The 21181-nt window shown below is 42.7% G+C and overlaps 1 protein-coding gene across 17 annotated transcripts in view; it reads right to left on the bottom strand.

Moving 5' to 3' along the window:
• LOC109568748 (uncharacterized) overlaps positions 1-21181 on the bottom strand; it is a 31521-nt gene that overhangs the window by 8918 nt on the left and 1422 nt on the right. For 8 of the 17 annotated variants that reach the window (XR_011560604.1, XR_011560605.1, XM_070767524.1 and 5 more), the window contains 6 exons: positions 20413-20533; positions 17654-17751; positions 16424-16567; positions 12691-12747; positions 7024-7143; positions 2509-2626 (listed from right to left, as the gene is read on the bottom strand). Coding sequence is in view for 6 of the 17 variants with exons in the window: in XM_070767536.1 (XP_070623637.1) it covers positions 12691-12747; positions 16424-16567; positions 17654-17701 (249 nt within the window). In the remaining 11 variants the exon portion in view is untranslated. Of the gene's footprint in view, positions 1-2508; positions 2627-7023; positions 7144-12690; positions 12748-16423; positions 16568-17548; positions 17752-20412; positions 20534-21181 lie in introns of those variants that run through there. The other 9 variants (XM_070767530.1, XM_070767536.1, XM_070767537.1 and 6 more) reach the window with 5 other exon arrangements.

Raw genomic sequence — 21181 nt, 5'->3', positions numbered from 1 at the left:
CCCAGGGACTGAAATCAGCTCGCAAACTTTGGCCCGGCGCACTGAATACGACAACAGTATTACATCCTAATCGTCAAACTTATGAAGAGACTAGATCTTACTTACGCCGATCACAAAGAGAAATGATAATTACGTGGCACGATAGAGGTGCTAACAGTCACCATAATGGCGATCATATGACAACACACAAGTGTTTCAAACCCACATGTCGTGCAGTGTGATCTTATACAAGGCTGTATGGTGAAACATTTTCACTTAAAGAAAAATGGAGCACCTCCCATCACCCGTTTGATTGCATGGGTGAGAGAGGATTCTTGTGTTACTGTCTCAGCATCTCTCACTCCTGTCTTCCTCTTCTCCACGCCCCACGATTCCAGCTTCAGCCAGCATCACTCACAGCCTGAGGACCTGGGACCCAGCCCAGCAGCAGCTGCTGGGTCCATGCCTCTCACCCCTTCTCTCCAATACTGCATTTCAGCCTCACCAAGCTCCCCGCCCTGGTTAGGTTTTTCTTCTCCTTATGAAGGTTTTCAAAATTAAATAATTTCCATTCTGAACTAACCTGATACACTAGGTAAATGTGTGCAGGGAACTGAAACGATCAGATGTCGGCATTTGTTTTCTTGGGTAGGGGCTCAGCTATTTCCTTCTTCTCCTTCCTGTTCTGAGGCTGTATCTTTATTACTACGGCCCCAGATATATTTTATCTCAGCATGTGGACTGAATTTCATCCCCCAAAATACAGAGCTTAGAGGTCTTGGTCTCTTGGTCAGTTCAGTTCAGTTCAGTCCCTCAGTCGTGTCCAGCTCAACTCCCGGAGTTCACTCAGACGCATGTCCATCAAGTCAGTGACGCCATCCAGCCATCTCATCCTCTGTCGTCCCCTTCTCCTCCTGCCCTCAATCTTTCCCAGCATCAGGGTCTTTTCCAGTGAGTCAGTTCTTTCCATCAGGTGGCCAAAGTATTGAAGTTTCAGCTTCAACATCAGTCCTTCCAATGAACACCCAGGACTGACCTCCTTTAAGATGGACTGGTTGGATGTCCTTGCAGTCCAAGGGACTCTCAAGAGTCTTCTCCAACACCACAGTTCAAAAGCATCAATTCTTTCACACTCAGCCTTCTCTATAGTCCAACTCTCACATCCACACATGACTACTGGAAAAACCATAGCTTTGACTAGATGGACTTTTGTTGGCAAAGTAATGTCTCTGCTTTTTAATATGCTGTCTAGGTTGTCACAGCTTTTCTTGCAAGGAGCAAGCATCTTTTAATTTCATGGCTGCAGTCACCATCTGCAGTGATTTTGGAGCCCCCCAAAATAAAGTCTGACACTGTTTCCATTTTTTCCCCATCTATTTGCCATGAAGTGATGGGACCAGATGCCATGATCTTAGTTTTCTGAATGTTGAGTTTTAAGCCAACTTCTTCACTCTTCTCTTTCACTTTCATCAAGAGGCTCTTTACTTCTTCACTTTCTGCCATAAGGGTGGTGTCATCTGCATATCTGAGGTTATTGATATTTCTCCTGGCAATCTTGATTCCAGCTTGTGCTTCATCCAGCCCAGCATTTCAGATGATGTACTCTGCATATAAGATAAATAAGCAGGGTGACAATATACCGCCTTGATGCACTCTTTTCCTGATTTGGAACCAGTCTGTTGTTCCATGTCCAGGTTTCTTGGTAGCTGATGCCTTTAAAATGTTACCTAAATCTTTAGCCTCACTATTGGTAGGTATCCAGCCATATGCTAGATATCCTTCTGAGAGGCTTTCCTTTATTTAGGGTTATTTTAAAATGCATCATGCAAATCCCAACTGTCCCGTCAGAGCAGAGCTTTGTGAATGTTGACCAGCCAGGGCTTGCAGCTTTCCCAGCTGCCAGTCCACAGCTCTGACCTGAGGTTGTCTTGCTCTACCCTCAGGTAATTTGAGCTCATTATTTCCATTCCTTCTCTCCTATCGAAGGCTGACATACTTTCTGTGAGTTGTGAATGAGTCTGAATGCCAAGGCTGCTGTTGGCCGATCCCCAGGAGATACTGGAGCAGACAGATGAATAATCTGGTATCATTATTTTCCCAGGACCTGCTGTGTTTGATAAAGGGACCTGTTACTGCCTACTTCTCCCCTCGTATCTTCCTTCTGCTCTGAGGTGCCCGCCTCTCAGGGATCTAAACTTTACTTGATAATTAGAGGTCACACAGCCAGCGGATCACTGTCCTTAGGATTATACTTCAAATAAAACAGACTCCAGGCAGAAAAGGATGCATCTCCTACTCTACTTTCTCATGAAGATACAGACACATACACCCCAATCCTAAAATTTTATCTGAAGAGAACTGTTCATCTTCATTGCTCTATAGACATATGGAATCCAGAAAGCTGCAGCTCATATTCACTATTCAGAGACAACACGAAGTCAAACAATTCCTGCTGAAACCTTAATCCCCTTGATGGGTTCATAACAGAAGCCAGTACTTCCTAATTCACCAGATAAATGAAATACTTACGTGTTACATATCTGTGACGATAAAACGCTTCATTCCCCCATTTGATCACTTTCCTTGCTATGATCAATTCCATGATGGAGAATATCCACAAATACACAGAAAGAATCATTGCAGTTTTCTAAATACAAAAAATAACTCTATGTTCCTCACAGACCTTTACATTTGTAAAATGTTTCACATCATCAAGGTAAGACAAAATTGTAAAATGTTTACAAAATAGAAAACTTTCCCTGTAATATTCCACCATCTTAATACAATTATGATGGTTTTGACCTGTTTACATGATAACGATTGTAACAGACTTTTTGTTTTGAGTACTTACTGTATGGCTAGACATTTATGCTATGCTTTTTATATGCATTACTGCTGAGTTCACTCAACAACCTTTTGTGATTGGAAGCATTAGTCTCATCTTAGAGAAGAGTGTGACTTGAAGGGGTTAAAATGGCACAGCCCGTAGCCTGAAGGGTGGAGGGACTGAGCGCTTGCTTCCAGGTCCCCTTCTCTCCTCCCCCCACCCTTGCCTTGGGGTGTCTCCCACCCTAGTTCTCTGATGGCTCCCAGAATCCCAGGTTCAAGATTTCTGTACCTCATTTCTGTGTTTCCATAACACAGGTGTAGTTGTAAATGGTATATTATCCCATTTGTTCCATTTAATATCATGCCCTAAACATTATTTTCATTTATATAAAACCTTTATGATTTAGATACTTAGTATCTATATAATGTTTATAATATTTAAGAATATATTCCAATATCAACCAGCAAAGTTCAATGTTAAACCGTAATTACTTTTGTAACAAGCTAATACATAGAAATATGATTTATTCAAGTTTGCTACACAGTTTTGGCTCATAGCACTCTTTTCATCTTTTGAGTGATTAAAATGGATTTCAAGAAAGCTGGCTCAAGGTAAACACCACCAGACTATTCTCCGCGCGTCTCTCCACCCTGCCCTGTCAGCGGCAGCCTGCAAGACTACTCAGGCCTCTGTTCACGCTTTGCAGACTGGAACAAACTGCATTATACTGCATGTATTTATCACAAATGGTGATCTTTGTGAATATGACAGGATCGGGATGAGCAGAAATCGATTTTCTGACAGGTAATGAAGATCTGATGATCAGTGGCATAAAGTGGTCTAGGTATGGTCTCGCTTAGGTTTGAAATGATATTCTAATAATTGGAATGCCTTTTGGAAGATATGTAGGCATACTTTACATGGAGCAGAGGACAGGTGTTCCCCTAAATGCTAAAGACGTTGTTTAATTGCCACGAAGCAGGAGTGGTCCACACTGATACCTGGTCGCCCGAATGATCACCACTGAGAATATTGGATATCAATTGTTTTTAAAAAATGGTTAATTTGGGTAAATGTCCCTCAATTTCACTGTCTCACCTAACAATTTCATACAATTCCTGTGTCCACTTTATTATTTTTTAACATTATGCGTTATAACTCTTTAGTTATTTTTGATTAATTTTACCGCTAATTTTCCCAGTGAGATGACTAGGAAGTTACGATCCTTGAATCTATTTTTTAAAATAGTGTTATTGTTTCCTTACGCCTGACTTGAGTGATGTAATCCTCCCCTCCAAATTTCAGTTAAAATATTTTTGCACATGATTTATGGTGTAAAATATTTGAAACTTCATTTATATGCTGGAATGTGGGCTTAAAAAAAGCCTCAGCTATAACTATAAATATTTCAGAGTTAATCAAGGCTTGCCATTTATCTATATGAAAACATTGCTCTTCAAATTCCATTTAAAAACATAAAACTTACTACCATCTTTTCTAATTTTTACAACTTTCAGGCCCTTACGAGTGTCTTCATGTTTGAGTTATTCCAGAATAGCATATACCTGAGAATGGCCTAACAACCAATTCTTATCAGTGATCCAAGATTTATTATGAAATACTCGGAGTACATAATCTCATTAATGCTCCAGCTCTCCAGGCTTTATCTTCTGATCGAACTAGACCACTGAGAAGCAGCATTGTTGGCTCACAGTTTCTTGGCACTTGATGCAAAAGTTTTAAGAGAGTTAACACTCGGGTAGGAAGACCAGGGGTCCCCAAGCGGCAGGAAGAATAACCTTCAAGGGGCAGCCGTTCGCTTTCTTTACTCCAGATTAAAGGAGGCGCCGCTAACCCTGTGTTGCCATGACAACACCCAGCCAGAACTTCACTTTGAGAAGCTAATGGCTCACTAAACTAATGCGTTTTTCTTATGGAAATGTTTTTCCTAAACTATGTTAATGAAACTATGTATTTGCTTTGGAATCTGCTTTTCCTCAAAATCTATTCTGCCTAAAACTAACCTTTTCTCAAACCTTGAGCTGATAATGGCTCAGCAAACCAGTATGCTTACTCATGGAAATGTTTTTCTTAAACTATGTTAATGAAACTTTGTATTTGCTTGAAAATCTGCCTTTCTTCAAGATTCAAATCAATTGTTTTATGGCCAGAGAAGACTCCCCTTGCCATTCTATCTCAAAATGCACGTTTTGGGAGTGGGCTCTGGTGCAACTCTTTCAGTCTTGGGGCATTTAAGCCTCATTAGCAGCTTGCTAACAGTTATATAACGCCTTGCGACCCCGTGGACTGTAGCTGCTGGCTCCTCTGTCCATGGATTTCCCAGGCAAGAATAGTGGAGTGGGTTGCCATTTCCTTTTCCAGGGGGTCTTCCCAACCCAGGGGTCATTACCTGCTCCTCCTGCTGGGCAGGAGGATTCTTTACTGCTAAGGCACCTGAGCCCATTTTCATGGACAGAGAGGGTGGGCTGGCTGTAATGACTGAATTTCGTTTTCACTTTCCCTACCAGGGAGCTTATAGCAATGGTGACTCAAATTTGAAAATTCATAGGATCCTAAAACCTACATATTTACAAGATTATTTTCCTAATGATTTCATAAGGAACATACTTCAAACCGCATATGTTGGAATAATTTAATATGTAGGATTGAACCACCCTGAATTAATATCTTTTGTAGATAAGAAATGGTCTAGTATCAGCAATTTTCTTTCAAACTAATATATAAAACCATACTATATACTTGTGACAATGGAAGCTAATAAACATTTCCTTAATACTTGCTCACTTTAAATTAATTTCAATTGTGTTATAATTAATTTATAGATATTTAACCTCTTTCAAACTTATGTGGAATAAGATACAATATTAAAAAATAATTGATTTATAATTTATTACATCTTATAATATGTATACATGTGTCTTTCGTCAACATTTATCATGAAAACAGATTTAGTATAAAAATACGTAGCTGAGTGCCAATGGAGAAAACAAGAACTGTTTTTATCAAGAAGTTGCTACATTTCTTTGCCTGGAAAGATTCAGAAAGCTACTTGGGCAGATCTTTTCTGACTCTCTCTTGAACACTTATGAGCTTCCCTGGTGGCTCAGTGGGTAAAAAATCCGCCTGCAATGCAGGAGACCGTGGTTCGATTCCTGGGTCAGGAAGATCTGCTGGAGAAGGGATAGGCTACCCTCTCCAGTATTCTTGGGCTTCCCTAGTGGCTCAGCTGGTAAAGAATCCACCTGCAATGCGGGAGACCTGGGTTTCATTCCTGGGTTGGGAAGACCCCATGGAGAAGGGAGAGGCTTCCCAGTCCAGTATTCTGGCCTGGAGAATTCCAAGGACTGTGTAGTCCATGGGGTCGCAAAGAGTCAGACATGACTGAGCGACTTTCACTAAGAAGAACAGGTACTGAGAGCCTGAACAAAGATGCTCCTTTTGGTAAACAAAACTGGTTTTTGACAGAACTGGTTGTTGGGGATCATGTGGGCAAATTTTCACAGAGAAGCCTCCTGGGAGGAAAGAAGCTGAGACCCTGTAATTTCCAAATTGGTATACCATGAAGAAGAGGCTGTAGTGACAAGCTCCTAGTCTTAGAACTTGCTGTGTCTGATACACGAGCCCTGAACAACATGTTCACAGAACTTCAGAGCTTCGGCATCTGGGAATGAACCTGTTATGCACAAATGGTGACGCTAGCAACTGAGAACTGACTCATCGGAAAAGACCTTGATGCTGGGAAAGACTGAAGGCAGGAGGGGAAGGGGACGACAGAGGATGGGATGGCTGGATGCATCATCGACTCAATGGACATGAGTTTGAGCAAACCCTGGGAGTTGGTGATGGACAGGGAGGCCTGGCGTGCTGCAGTCCATGGGGTTGCACAGAGTCGGGCATGACTGAGCGACTGAACGACAACAACACATGTGTAGGATACGTGTGTCATACATGTGTTGTCTGCTGTGTTAGTTATCTCATGTGAGGCCCTTATTGAGGCCTTGCAGTTTTGGCTGCCTCAGCTTTCAGGATCTGCTCAGTCATTTGGAGCCACTGTTTGCGGCCATGCCAAATGGGCATTAACAGTCTCCATCACTTCCACATCAGGGCAGCACCAAAACCCTCTCAGCTTATTTTCAAATTTAAAGTCGCTAGTTGTAAAAGAAAAAAAATATATATAGATAACATGTACTTACTTCTTGCCAAAAAATCGTTTCTCTTTTAAATAAAAAGAGTGTAATTTCAAATCCGATTAGAATTAGACCAAGCACTGCAAGGAAAAAACTGCTCATGTTCATCCTTATGGCACACTTCAACTGGAACAGACACGAAATGTCAACTAGTCACATGTAAAAGAAACAAGCCGGGACGAAGTTCTCACTTTCCCTTCCTGGCATACATGTTAAAGTGGATGATTTGTTTAATATCCGACGTTTCCAGAACCAAAGTTACTCTATGGGTTCCCCAACCTCCAAATTCACCCGGATCCAAACAGCTCTCTCTGGCTTCTGCTTTGGATGTTGCATATATGCACTTCACTTACTCCTTTAACAAAAAATTCTTAAATGCTGAAGCATAATAGTGACTGATACTTTAATATCTGCCCAGACAATGCAGAGACCTTAGACCACCTAACTCTCTCTCTCTATTTCAGCCTTCATACTATTGTCGAGTATTTTGGCTTCTTCATATATTCTGAAAATTGCAAAGTATTATCTCATGGAGTCAATATTCATCTATATTTACCTACATATCTACCAATTCCTTTGATTTTTCATTGTTGAAGACATGCCATTCTGAAAACATTAAAGCCATAAACATAAAAAGAAATTTTAGGAATCCTGTAACAATTTCCAGTGGCAGTGAGGTGAATTTTGGCCTTAAAAATTGTACAGTGGGTATACAATTCTTTTCACGCAAGTGTAATTAAAATACACGTGTAATACAATGCGTACTGATTGCTCTCCTTTCGGCTCCCCTCGCTCAGCACTGTCAGACCCACGCTGACTGTCACTCCTCACGTTAGCTTTCTCCTTTCCATGCTCCACAGCAGACTGGTATTTATATGCCACAGTTTAGTAAGTCATAAACATGCTTCCCTCGGGGAAGGAAGGAGGATAAGTTCAGTTCAGTCGCTCAGTCGTGTCCGACTCTTTGCGACCCCATGAATCGCAGCACACCAGGCCTCCCTGTCCATCGCCAACTCCTGGAGTTTACTCAAACTCACGTGCATTGAGTCGGTGATGCCATCCAACCATCTCATCCTCTGTCGTCCCCTTCTCCTCCTGCCTTCAGCCTTTCCTAGCATCAGGGTCTTTTCCAATGAGTGAATTCTTCACATCAGGTGACCAAAGTATTGGAGCTTCAGCTTCAGCATCAGTCCTTCCAATGAATATTCAGGACTGATCTCCTTTAGGATGGACTGGTTGGATCTCCCTGCAGTCCAAGGGAGTCTCAAGAGTCTTCTCCAACACCACAGTTCAAAAGCATCAATTCTTCGGTGCTCAGCTTCTTTATGGTCCAACTCTCACATCCATACATGACTACTGAAAAAACCATGGCCTTAACTAGATGGACCTTTGTCAGCAAAGTAATGTCTCTACTGTTTAATATGCTGTCCAGGTTGGTCATAGCTTGTCTTTCAAGGAGCAAGCATCTTTTAATTTCATGGCTGCAGTCACCATCTGCACTGGTTCTGGAGCCCCCCAAAATAAATTCTGTCACTGTTTCCACTGTTTCCCCATCTATTTGACATGAAGTGATGGGTATGGATGCCATAATCTTGGTTTTCTGAATGTTGAGTTTTAAGCCAGCTTTTTCACTCTCCTCTTTCACTTGTATCAAGAGGCTCTTTAGTTCTTCTTTGCTTTTTGCAATGAGGGTGGTGTCATCTGCATATCTGAGGTTATTGATATTTTTCCCAGCAATCTTGATTCCAGCTTGTGCTTCATCCATTCTGGCATTTCACATGATGTATTCTGCATATAAGTTAAATAAGCAAGGTGATAATATATAGCCTTGACGTACTCCTTTCCCAGTTTCTTTTTGCTTTGGCTCAGCCTCTTCATTCTTTCTGGAGCTGTTTCTCCACTCTTCTCCAGTAGCATATTTGGCTCCTACCAACCTGGGGCATTCATCTTTCAGTGTCCTATCTTTTTGCCTTTTCACACTGTTCATGGGGTTCTCAAGACAAAAATACTGAAGTGGTTGCCACTGCCTTCTCCAGTGGACCACATTCTGTCAGACCTCTCCACCATGACCCTTCTGTCTTGGGTGGCCCTACATGGCATGGCTCATAATTTCATTGAGTTAGACAAGGCTGTGATCCAAGTGATCAGTTTGATTAGATTTGAAGACTGGCAGCACTTAATTGTGGCAGCTTCACAGGACTGCGGAAAATAAAGACTTCACTGTAAAGAACCTCACATGCACCAGGATCCATGGCAAAAGCAGGAATTTGCTAGGAGCCTAGGCCAGATCTATCTCTGGTCTTGCAGAGTCTCCTGGAGAGGCAGGGGGCGGCTGCAGCGCATTCTCATGACACAGACACTGGTGTCACACACACCGGGGAACATTCAACTGTGCAGATGCTGCTGCTGGTGGCTGCCGCATTGGCTCCTTAGTGCCAAGAACAGCCTGTAGGCTCCAGCGCTGAGAAGCCTAAGGCCAAACAACAAGCAGAGTCAGGACACAGTCATACCCATCAACAGAAGGGCTGCCTAAAGACTAAAAAGCTCACAGTTCAGTTCAGTTCAGTGGTTCGGTTGTGTCCAACTCTTGACATTTCTCCTGGCAATCTTGATTCCAGTTGGTGCTTCATCCAGCCCAGCGTTTCTCATGATGTACTCTGCATATAAGTTAAATAAGCAGGGTGACAATATATAGCCTGAACGTACTCCTTTCCTGATTTGGAACCAGTCTGTTGTTCCATGTTCAGTTCTAACTGTTGCTTCCTGACCCACATACAGATTTCTCAGGAGGCAGGTCAGTTGATCTGGTAATCCCATCTCTTTAAGGATTTTCCACAGTTTGTTGTGATCCGTGCAGTCAAAGGCTTTAGTGTAGTCAATGAGGCAGAAGATGATGTTTTTCTGGAATTCCCTTGCTTTCTCTATGATCCAATGAATGTGGGCAATTTGATCTCTGATTCCTCTGACTTTTCTAAAACCAGCTTGAGCATCTGGAAGTTCTGGGTTCACAGACTGCTGAAGCCTAGCTTGAAGGATTTTGAGCATAATCTTGCTAGCATATGAAATGAGCTCAACTGTATGGTAGTTTGAACATTCTTTGGCGTTTCCCTTCTTTGGGATTGGAATGAAAACTGACTTTCTCCAGTCGTGGGACCACTGCTAAGTTTTCCAAACTTGCTGACAAATTGAGTGCAACACTTTAACAGTAACATGTTTTAGGATTTGAAATAGATCAGCTGAAATTCCATCACCTCCACTAGCTTTGTTCATAGTGATGCTTCCTAAGGCCACTTGACTTCACATTTAGGATAACTGGCTCTAGATGAGTGACCACACCATCATGATTATCTGGTTCATTAAGATCTTTTTTGTATAGTTCTTCTGTGTATTCTTGCCACCTCTTCTTAATCTCTTCTGCTTCTGTTAGGTCCATACCATTTCTGTCCTTTATCATGCCCATCCTTGCATGAAATGTTGATATCTCCAATTTTCTTGAAGAGATCTCTAATCTTTCCCATTCTATTGTTTTCTTCTTTCTTTGCATTGATCATGTACAAAGGCCTTCTTAGCTCTCTGTGAATCTCTGGAACTCTACATTCAGTTGGGGATATCTTTACCTTTCTCCCTTGCCTTTCACTCCTCTTTCCTTGGCTATTTGTAAGGCGTCCTCAGACAATGGCTTTGCCTTCTCGTATCTCTTTTTCTTTGGGATGGTTTTCAACATTGTCTCTTACGCAGCATTACAAACCTTGGTCCGTAGTTCTTCAGGCACTCTGTCTATCAGGCCTAACTCCTTAAACCTATCTGTCACCACCACTGTATATTCATAGCAGTAGGGGCAGTCACTCTGTCATGTCTGACTCTTTGCAACTCCCTGCACCTTAGTCCACCAGGCTCTCTGTCCATGGGATTTTCCAGGAAAGAATACTGCAGTAGGTTGCCATTCCCTTCTCCAGGGATCTTCCTGACCCTGGGATTGAACCAGGGTCTCCTGCATTGCAGGCAGATTCTTTACTGTCTGAGCTACTAGATCATACCTGAATAGCCTAGAGTTTTCCCCTACTTTCTTCAGTTTAAGTCTGAATTTGGCAATAAGGAGTTCAGGATCTGAGCCACAGTCAGCTCCAAGTCTTGTTTTTGCTGACTGTATAGAGCTTCTCCATTTTTGGCAACAAAGAACATATCAATCTGGTTTCACTATTGACCATCTGGTGATGTCCATGTGTAGAGTCTTCTCCTGTTTTTTTGAAAGAGGGTGTTTGCTATGACCACTGTGTTCTCTTGGCAGAACTCTGTTAGCCTTTTCCCGCCTTCATTTTGTACTCCAAGGCCAAACCTGCCTGTTTTTCCAGTTTTATCTTGACTTCCTACTTTTGCATTCCAGTCCCCTTCAATGAAAAGGACAACCTTTTTTGGTGCCAGCGTTAGAGTGTCCTGTAGGTCTTCACAGAACCAGTCAACTTCAGCTTCCTCAGCATTAGTAGCTGGGCACAGACTTGGATTACTGTGGTACTGAATGGTCTGCCTTGGAAAGGGACTGCGGTCATTCTGTCGTTTCTGAGGCTGTGCCCAAGTACTGCATTTCAGACTCTTCTGTTGACTGTGAGGGCTACTGCATTTCTTCAAAGGGAATCTTGCCCACAGTGGTAGATACAATGGTCATCTGAGTTAAATTCGCCCTTTCCGGTCCATTTTAGTTCCAATGATTGCTAAGATGTAGATGCTCACTCTTGCCATCTGCTTGACCCCGTCCAATTTACTCTGATTCATGGACCTCACATTCCAGGTTCCTATGCAATACTGTCTACACCATCGGACTTGACTTTCACCACCACACATATCCACAACTGAGTGTATTTCTGCTTTGTCCCAGCTGCTTCATTCTTTCTGGAGCTATCAGTCATTGCCCTCTGCTCTTCCTCCACAGCATATCTAACACCTCCTGGTATGGGGGATTCGTATTCTGGGTCGTGTCTTTTTGCCCTTTCATACTGTTTAGGGGGTTCTCACAGCAAGAACGCTGCGGTGCTTCATCACCGCCTCCGCCGGGGGGCCACGTTTCGTCAGCACTCTCCATGATCTGTCTTGGGTGGCCCTGCACGCATGGCTCATGCTTCATTGAGAACACAAGCCCCTTTGCCATGACAAGGCTGTGATCCATGAAGCGGAAATCGACTCTATCTCAATTAAAAAACAAATAAAATGGGTGTATAATATTACCCACTCTGCTAGCGCATGTGTGTGAGAGAGATAATGTGCAAAAACTCGTCCTGAGGCGTCCAGCACATAGACACTATTCAATAAACCCTAACTCAATTTGCCATTATGCTCTTCACACGTACGCCTCCTCCCACGGCTTCCTGTGCCCGTGTACACGCTGCTACTGTAGTTGATATGTCAACTTGAAAGGATGACATACCTTCTTTAAAATTTCACATCTGATTCTCTGGTTTGTTTCATGCAGTCTACATTTTAATATTTTGTGAAATTAGCAAAGAATTCTGTTGGATTACATCTATTAAAAATAATTGTAAATATTATAAAACAATATTTTGCATTTTAGTATTTTGGATAGATATCTACTGTTTAAGATGCAGTGGTATCTCCTCTTTATGATACTCTTGCTTTTGACAAATTAAATAAAAAAAAATTCCTTCAATTATTTTGACTCACCGAATTTGGGGAACGCTTCTTCTCTGTTTGTATTGTTAAAACTCCTGATATGATAAACTGAGGATGAAAAGAGGCAGACATAAGTATTTTTTCATTATCATCCAAAGAATTCTTCTCACAACTTCAATAACACCCCTTTTTAGAAAAAGTAATAAGTTTACTGAAAAGTCAGTAAAATATAGCATAATATCAACTTCATTAATTGCTAAATGAAGAATCCATAACAATTTTATTACATTTGAAAATAGTTTATAAGTTTTTATTTTCACTCAGTGAGGCTGTCCTCATTTCAAACACCAGCTACAAGCTCAGGGAATTCCAGACAACCTGTACTTCCAACCAAGTGGCTACAAATATCTTGTTCAGTTGCTAAGTCACGTCCAATTCTTTGTGATCCCATGGACTGTAGTCCGCCAGGCTCCTCTGTCCATGGGATTCTCCTGGCAAGAATACTGGAGTGGGTTACTATTTCCTTCTCAGGGGATCTTCCCAGACCAAGGATCGAACCTGAGTCTCCTGCATTGGCAAGCTCCTTACCACTGAGCCACCAGGGGAGCCCTCAACAAATATGTAGTTCCCATTCTCCATCTCAGATTTGATGATTTCATTCAGAGAACTCAGGAAAGTAGTATACTTTTGATTATAATTTTATCACAAAGGATACAAATCCGGACCAGCTAAACGAGGAGGTGCATCGGATGGCCCCTGGGATGGTCCTGTGCATAAAACTTCTGTGTCCTCAGCATGCAACACCCTTGTGGCACATCAACGTGTATCATCAGCCAGGAAACTCACCTGTTCAGTTTCATTATGGGGTTCCATTATATATTCAAAGTTTGTCTTTCTGGCATGGCCAGCCCCCCAAAACTCAGGTATCATATGAGAGGCCCACTGTGAATAACAAAGATATTCTGATCACTTGGGGAATTCCAAGGAATTTAGAGGCTATCTCCAGAAACCAGGGAGTCAAGTTCTTTATTATATATCAGAAAGCTACATATGTCTTACTCACTGAAATAAGTTAGGGCTTTCTTTCTTGTATCACAATTATTTTTCTGGGTTCCCCAAAAGAGTAACCCAACTTTTAATACCTTTTGAAGTTCTCTCTCGAGCAATTTGAACTAATTTCTTTTCTTTTTTGAAGTTTCTTCAAAGGGTAACAGAAGTTTGAGAGGAATTTGCATGAAATACCAAAATTCCTATTGTAGTTCTATAATGGCCCCTGGAAAAATTATCTAGTATTAATAACAAACCCCAGGGTTTTCTTTTACAGAGCTGGAGAGCACCATTACTGGATTTATGTTAACTGGTGTTTTGGATGGAATATTTTTAACATGACTCTGTGGCATGGAGGGTAAATAAAATTGTATTAGTTTCATTTAATAACTTCTTATTGAATCTACCAGCTTTATCACTAGAAAATACAGAGATATGATTTAGTGAGTCTTTTCAATGAGTATTCAATATGCTATTGAAAACAATTTATGAACAGAAAATAGTATTTAAAAACATCTAATCTGCAGTTTAGTTTTTGAAAAGTAAGAATCACACATTGACTTGCAAAGGAACTTATCCTAAATATTTTATTATTTTCTGAAATTAGTTAAAGACATTTGTTTTTGGTGCATCAAAATAGATAGCCACCAGGAATTTGCTGTGTGGCTCAGGAAACTCAAACAGGGGCTCTGTATCAACCTAGAGGGGTGGGATGGTGAGGGAGACAGGAGGGAGGTTCAAAAGGGAGGGGATATTTGTGTACCTTTGGATGATTCATGTTGAGTTTGACAGAAAACAGCAGAGCTCTGTAAAGCAATTATCCTTCAGTAAAGAGCTGATGTTTTTTCCATTGGTAAAAACTGCACGTATGACATTAAAAAAAAAAGACTGTCCACAGAGCAGGAGCCCCAGACACATGGGGCCTCCACATATTAAGGCTCCGTGTCATATTAAGGTATGAAGAAATCAGAAAGGTAAGATATGATAGAGGGTACCATGCGGGGAATTTTAAGAGGTTTTCAAAAAGGTCTCTCTGAGAAGGTGCCGTTTAAGCTGAGATCTGCATGATAAGCATTTACTTAGTGAGTGAGCCCTCTGGGAGAGGAAATTGCTACTGCAAAGGATCGAATTAGACCAGCCGAAAGCAGCACTGGAAGAAAAGTGTCCAGAATTAGTCAACAGAAGATGCTCAGTCTCTCATCAGGATACTGCAACACCACGTTTCTCTGACGACCGGGCAGAAACTGTTACAGCTTGGCTGCGAAGCTCTGTTGCACCTGCTGTACTCACCTGGCACTGCACCTTCGAATGCCCATTTATTTCGGTCTCTACAAGATTCTTTTCATGGGAAAAAATTCAGTTCTTTGGAAGACTGCAAAAGACACCTGGAACAATTCTTTTCTCAAAAAGATAGAAAGGTTTTGGGAAGATGGAATCATGAAGTTGCTTAAAAAATGGCAGAAGGTAGTGGAAGAAGACGGTGAAAACACTGCTCAACCAAGTTCTTGGTGAAAGTGAAAAATGTGTCTTTTATTTTTATTTAAAAACATGAAGGAACTTTTTGGCCAGCCCAGTACCTCCTCTCATACAACTAACTGGTCTCCTCTCAGCTACCCTCTCACGTAGACCCGGCCTCCTCTCTACCGGTCCTCTCTTAGCTAGTTTGCCCTGACCACACCAGCCTCCCTGGTGTCCAGTGAGCCCTACAGGGCGGCTGCCAGTCCAGGCCCTGCTCCCCTTGCTCGCTCTGCCCCTGGATATCCCTGGGACTCACCGGGTCCACTCCTCCTCCAGGTCTTTGCTCAAATGTCTCTTCCTAATGAAGCTTGAATATTCTGTAAAAAACTGCAACCCGCACTCAGCTCATACGTCCTTACCTTCCCCTACCTTCCATCCAGCCCCCGCCAGTCCTTTGGATCTAAGGTGAGGACCTAGGCGTGTGTAGTAACTGAGGCCCTTAGAACGGAGCCGGGCCCACATTAGGTATTTGGTAGGTATTTGCCACGCCAGTGGCCTGACAATATTTCTGTGAGATAGGGAGATACTATTGAGAGATCTGGGGGACGGTCAAGAAGATGGACTATTTTACTCTGCTGTAAGACAATGTGTGAGTAATGCCGGAGGTGTGGGTTCGATCCCTGGGTTGGGAAGATCCCCTGGAGAAGGAAATGGCAGACCACTCCAGGATTTTGTCCTCGGAGGCCAGAGGAGCCCAGCGGGCTACAGCCCAAGGGGTCGCAGAGCTGGACACGACTTAGTGAGCAACAAGGCGACAACACCAAGTCTTAGCCATCCCCGTGGAATCCTTCCGCGTCTCTTACGCCAGGAACACCCTGCTTTCTCGTCTTTGCTCTTTTGATGAACTACTTTTAAAAGTCCCTTCTGTTGCCTGAGCAGTTAAGCTCTGGCTGTTAGCGTGCCTATTTCATCTGCAAACATGAGCCTTGTAGGGAAGCCCAGCAGTCGCCAGCCATTGCCTTCTTGACTAACATGCTCTTTATGAAACTTACCATTCCTTGGGCTCAACACTCACTTAATTAAATAGAATATTTGTATGGAAGAATTTTATATATAAATGTATCGTTTAAAAATGACTCCAACAGACACAAGAAGAATCGACAGCAGGGACTATATGTCTCCACTGATGGTATCTCTCTCGTATTGCCTGGCCACAGAAGCAGTCACTGAGTATCTTCAAGAAATGAATGAATGCTCACCAGTGAGATTATTTACTTACAAACAAGAATGTCCAAAATGGGTATCCTGATAGCAAGGCTATAGGCTTATACTCTACGGAAAGTTCTTCAAATTGTCTGGTATAAAAAAGTAGCCAGATACGTCCCAGAGCACCGTTGATCAGGCCAATCATTACTTGGACAGCCTACAAGAAAAGAATATCACAAGCAAGTACCCAGACATAAAATGCCAAGAAAGTTACAATTTGGGTGCTAGGAAGGGCTTGGGGAGGTGTAGTTGCCCTGTTTCTGAATCATAGGGCTCTCCACTACTATTCTTACTTGGCCTTAGAAATTATCAAATACTGGGGAGGATCCAAGGGGGTGGAGGAAGGTGGCAGCCGTCAAAGCACTTGGAATCTCTGTCTGCAGCTCAGGGGTCAATCACGAGAGTTGTTAGTGATATGTACGAGTGTGGTTGTTTTCAGGCAAATGAAGGTGTCAAGGGACTTATTCACAGCCCACATCAGAAGGACGCTGGCCGGAGGCCCTCGGGCCCTGAGAGAAGAGCTGAGGCTCCTAGGCCCTCCTGCCTCTCCTTCCTCTTGCCTGTTTGATGTTGCATGCACCATTCTCAGTTCCAGTTCTTTCCTCTGATATGTTTCTACCATCCCCACGCCCTTCAGCCAGTTAATGGGACAATGCTTTCCTTCTGGTAGCAGTTCTGACTTGCACTATGCCGGGGTGTGGGGGCCCACTCAAAACCAGACCTGCTGAATCTTAAGATCCCAGCCCCAGTGATCTTAGACGCTTTCCTGAGGTGTGATGTATCATCTTACAGCCCTGGTTTCTGATCTGACTCAAGGCCCCAGCAATTAGGGGGTGTGATGAAGAAAGACAGAGCATGCTAGGTTCTGTTGGGACAAAGGAGTGGACAGAGTGGCCTAGAAATTCATCTTCCCCGAAATGAATGTACAAGGAGTATGTCAAGAACACAGAGCTGTGAGGCGATCTGTGTCCACAAAGCCCTGTGGTCCAGCTTATCTCTTGACTATAACCCCTGACCTCATCATCTCCTCTAGGACCCACAGTCTCAGATTTACTTCAAACTCTTTATAAGCACACATAGATAGATAGACAAGAGAAAATCAGAGGTATGATTGCTGCAACTCATTCCATCAACTCACTTCCATTGGGTAGCTGAGACAGAGGAGTCACTGTCTCTTTTTAAAAATAGTTGGAACTTGCAACATCACGATCATTTATCCACTCAAGTAGCATTTAGTCCTTACCCCCAACATTCTGGTTTCTTTTTTCAACACAAGGTGGTCTGGTGGCATCTTATCCAAAACGTAACATAGGCGTTAGAGAGAATGAATGAAATCTAATTCTAGAAGAAAATGTAAAAAAAAATAACAATAATTATTTTCTCGTATAAGCCACTTTAAAGTCACTGAGAAATTTATTCTTGCTTTCTCTAATTTTTCACAATTAAATAACTCCCTGAGATAATAACTAAAAATCAACTTATTAATATGCTCTCTTGGACAAAGCTAAAAAGTTTTAATTGTCCTGTTAGACTTTATCCACTTTTCACCAACCTTAAAGACACTTTAAGAGTCCTTAGGATTCTTAGATGCAGACAACAGAATTTAATCTGACTGGCTTAAGCAAGATAGGGTATTAGGCACTAGTGAGCTCAGAAGATCATCGGGAGGATAAAGTAGTAGAGCAGGGCCCAAAGCCAAAGCACCAACCTAGACCAAGGAGACTAATACCCTCGTTAAACCTCTCCGCAGGACTCTGCTGCAGAGTCAGATCTTCCCTGCTCCCTGGGCCATCATCTGTGCAAGCGGAACTGGTGCCCAGTGTAGAGCAGCTTTTGTTTTTCTCTTCCAAATTAGGTTTCAGGGCATGAGAGGTGATTGGAAGAACCTCAGTCACATGCCTTGACTCTCACTACAGGGGAGGCAGCGGGACTGATTTATTTACTTTTTCGATTCAGCTTTCGGAAAGACAGCTTTCACAATGTAGCAACCAATAAAAAAGAAAAGATGTTCAAAAGTGGTGGCAGCCACGAATGACTGACGCCTTTGGGGGTATATGGTCCACTCACCACAGGTTCATCCTCCACATCTGCAGGAACTGTTCCCTGATCACATCTGATTGGAGGGGGCGGCGGAATCTGCCTCCAATCGCATCCACCAGTGCCTCTTTCCCAGGAATTGTATATTTAGAACAAAGTTAGTTTGTTCTAAACATACAATTTAATCTGGGATTGTCTCTTGATAAGAATATATAAACTCTTAGAGAGCACTGACATGTTCTACTATATGGGCTGAAAGGATATCCAGAAGAATCAGAAATGAGGAAAAAGAACAAGAAAACTGATGACTTTCAACTTGTTAATTCCAACCCTTTCCTGAAACTTAGAGGCCTGTTTGCTCTTGGGTGCTGGATGACATATACATGGCCTTAAAATACAGTTTGCTTTGCTTTGCTTAAGCTAACATGGGTGTTTTCTGTCACTTGCAATCAAAGTAACTTTGATCTGTGCTTTGTCTTTCCTATGGCTATCATCCTATGACTTTGAGAACTCATCTGTGCTTTGTCTTTCCTATGGCTATCATCCTATGACTTTGAGAACTCATCTGTGCTTTGTCTTTCCTATAGCTATCATCCTATGACTTTGAGAATTCACTTTTTGGTTATCCAAAATCTGATGGATCTTCATTCTCTCCCTGGTTTAGATTTTTTTCCTCAATCTTTTGTCAGTAGCTAACTCGATACCTAGGTTCTTGATTTCAAAATCTTTACTTACATTTATTTCTCTTCCAATTTACATCACCCATCAATTCTCAAGGATGAATTATTAAATAGATGCACCAAAGGCGTGAGAAACAGAGAAAACGGAACATATCATTGTGGGACAAGCAACAGGTGTTTGGCTCGGATCTCGCTCATGGCAGCCACGGTGCTCAGGGCTCAGCTTCGTCCAACTCTTCGCGATCCCATGGATTGTAGCCTGCCAGGCTCCTCTGTCCACACAATTTTCCAGGTAAGAGTACTGGAGTGGCTTGCTATTTGAATAGTAGTGGGATCCCCTACTCAAAGGGATTGTCTCAACCCCGGGATTGAACCCGTGTCCCCTGTATTGGCAGGCCGATTCTTTACCACTGAGCCAGCCGGGAAGCCCTTATGTCAATTACTAATTGACCCAAATCCTACTCAAATATTTCTGAGAATTCGTTTTCTGATCCCACAGAGTTGGTTTGAGAGGCAAATACTAGGAACTGGCACATACTTGAAAATCAAAATGAATTCATAGTTAAGTGTTCTTTCCTATTTCCCTTCAACCTTCCTCCGGTTACTAGAGTGTGAGAGCCCACTCCCCTGTTACAGTTTGGGATACTTTTTTCGATATCTGTTCTCTATCTTGTTAGGAACAAGTTCATTGATTATTTCATGTAATTATTTAAAATCATTCCCTTGAATTCAGTATCTGCCATCATGAATTTACCCCCAGGTTACCACAGCAGCAACCCCAGTGCGCGCCCACAGTCATCAAGTCACGGAAAGCTGTCTGTGGACCATACACCCAGCGCGACAGCGGCGCTGCCACGCTTGTGACCCCACGAGGCCGGGAGCCGGAGGCCCCCGCCCGCGTCTGCCCTACGACTCCAGCAAGGTGCTTCGTTGCAACAGCGCAGCTTCACGACCCCCAACTGTCTGATGGCCCAAACTGGGTACACCCCCAGTTACAACTCACTGAAGAAGAGGAAAATACAAAACAATAACCCAGCGACCGCAGGGGAGAAACCTAAAGCCTTAAATCCAGTCTCTGGCCTATGACCACAATGACGTTTCTAAACTGGGGATCAAATGTGGAAATCGCTCACTTAAGATCAGTGGGTCCTGGCTCCCTCAGGCTGGGGGCTCTTTCCGCTGTGGAGGGCAGGGTACGACCTGACCTCCGCTGTCTTCTCCCTGCGCGGCACCCCGTCCGTTCCTGACCGTGGACATTTTCACTACCAAATATTATTACACTCACATCTTTAAGCATCTTCCTGTATACATCTTTGCTGCTGCGAAGCTTCACACAGGCTGCAGTGTCTGGCTTTAGCAATGTATTTGTAAATTGTTGGAATTTGATAATTGCTTGGTAAATCAACCTGACAAAATAAAATTCTGTCTGTTAATCCGTTACCACAAGTAGATAGATTTGTTTACGCCAGTCATGTAACCTATGTTTGGGAAGGTCACCCTTACAGTGTAGTTTCTCTGGCATTTATTGAATTAAGTTTGGGCGTCCCAGGAGATTACCACAAAGACAAGTACAGCCATTCTCTGGAGCAAGTGGATTCAAGAAAAAAAGAACAGGCTGACTAGGACATACAGCATGTACCAAGAGCCTGGGGCAGAGGAAACAAACTTTGGTTTTTATATCTAGTGTCAAACTGAACGTCTATGGGCAGGTCAGCTGATTTGCAATAAGTAATTTCCAGAAGAACCACGTTTCAATTCTCTGTGGCCCATTTACATAGCTAGTGGGAAGCTGCTGTATAACATAGGAAGCCCAGCCTGGTGCTCTGTGACCACCTACAGGGGTGGGTGTGGGTGGGGTGGGGCGGCTCAGGAGCGGGGGGATATATACGTACGTGTATATATATGTGTGTATATATATACACACACTTGTATCTGATTCCCGTTTTCAGCAGAAACAAACATTGTAAAGCAATTATCCTCCAATTAAAAAAAACAAAAAGGATCCTCCCAAACAAGGCTTATGAACTCAGCTAAGAGAGAGCACAGTCAGAGAG

The sequence above is a fragment of the Bos indicus genome, chromosome 15 (assembly GCF_029378745.1).
Source record: "Bos indicus isolate NIAB-ARS_2022 breed Sahiwal x Tharparkar chromosome 15, NIAB-ARS_B.indTharparkar_mat_pri_1.0, whole genome shotgun sequence".
Taxonomy (NCBI): domain Eukaryota; kingdom Metazoa; phylum Chordata; class Mammalia; order Artiodactyla; family Bovidae; genus Bos; species Bos indicus.
Note: the sequence above shows the minus strand (reverse complement) of the source record. Positions and strands in the feature narration are given on the sequence as shown.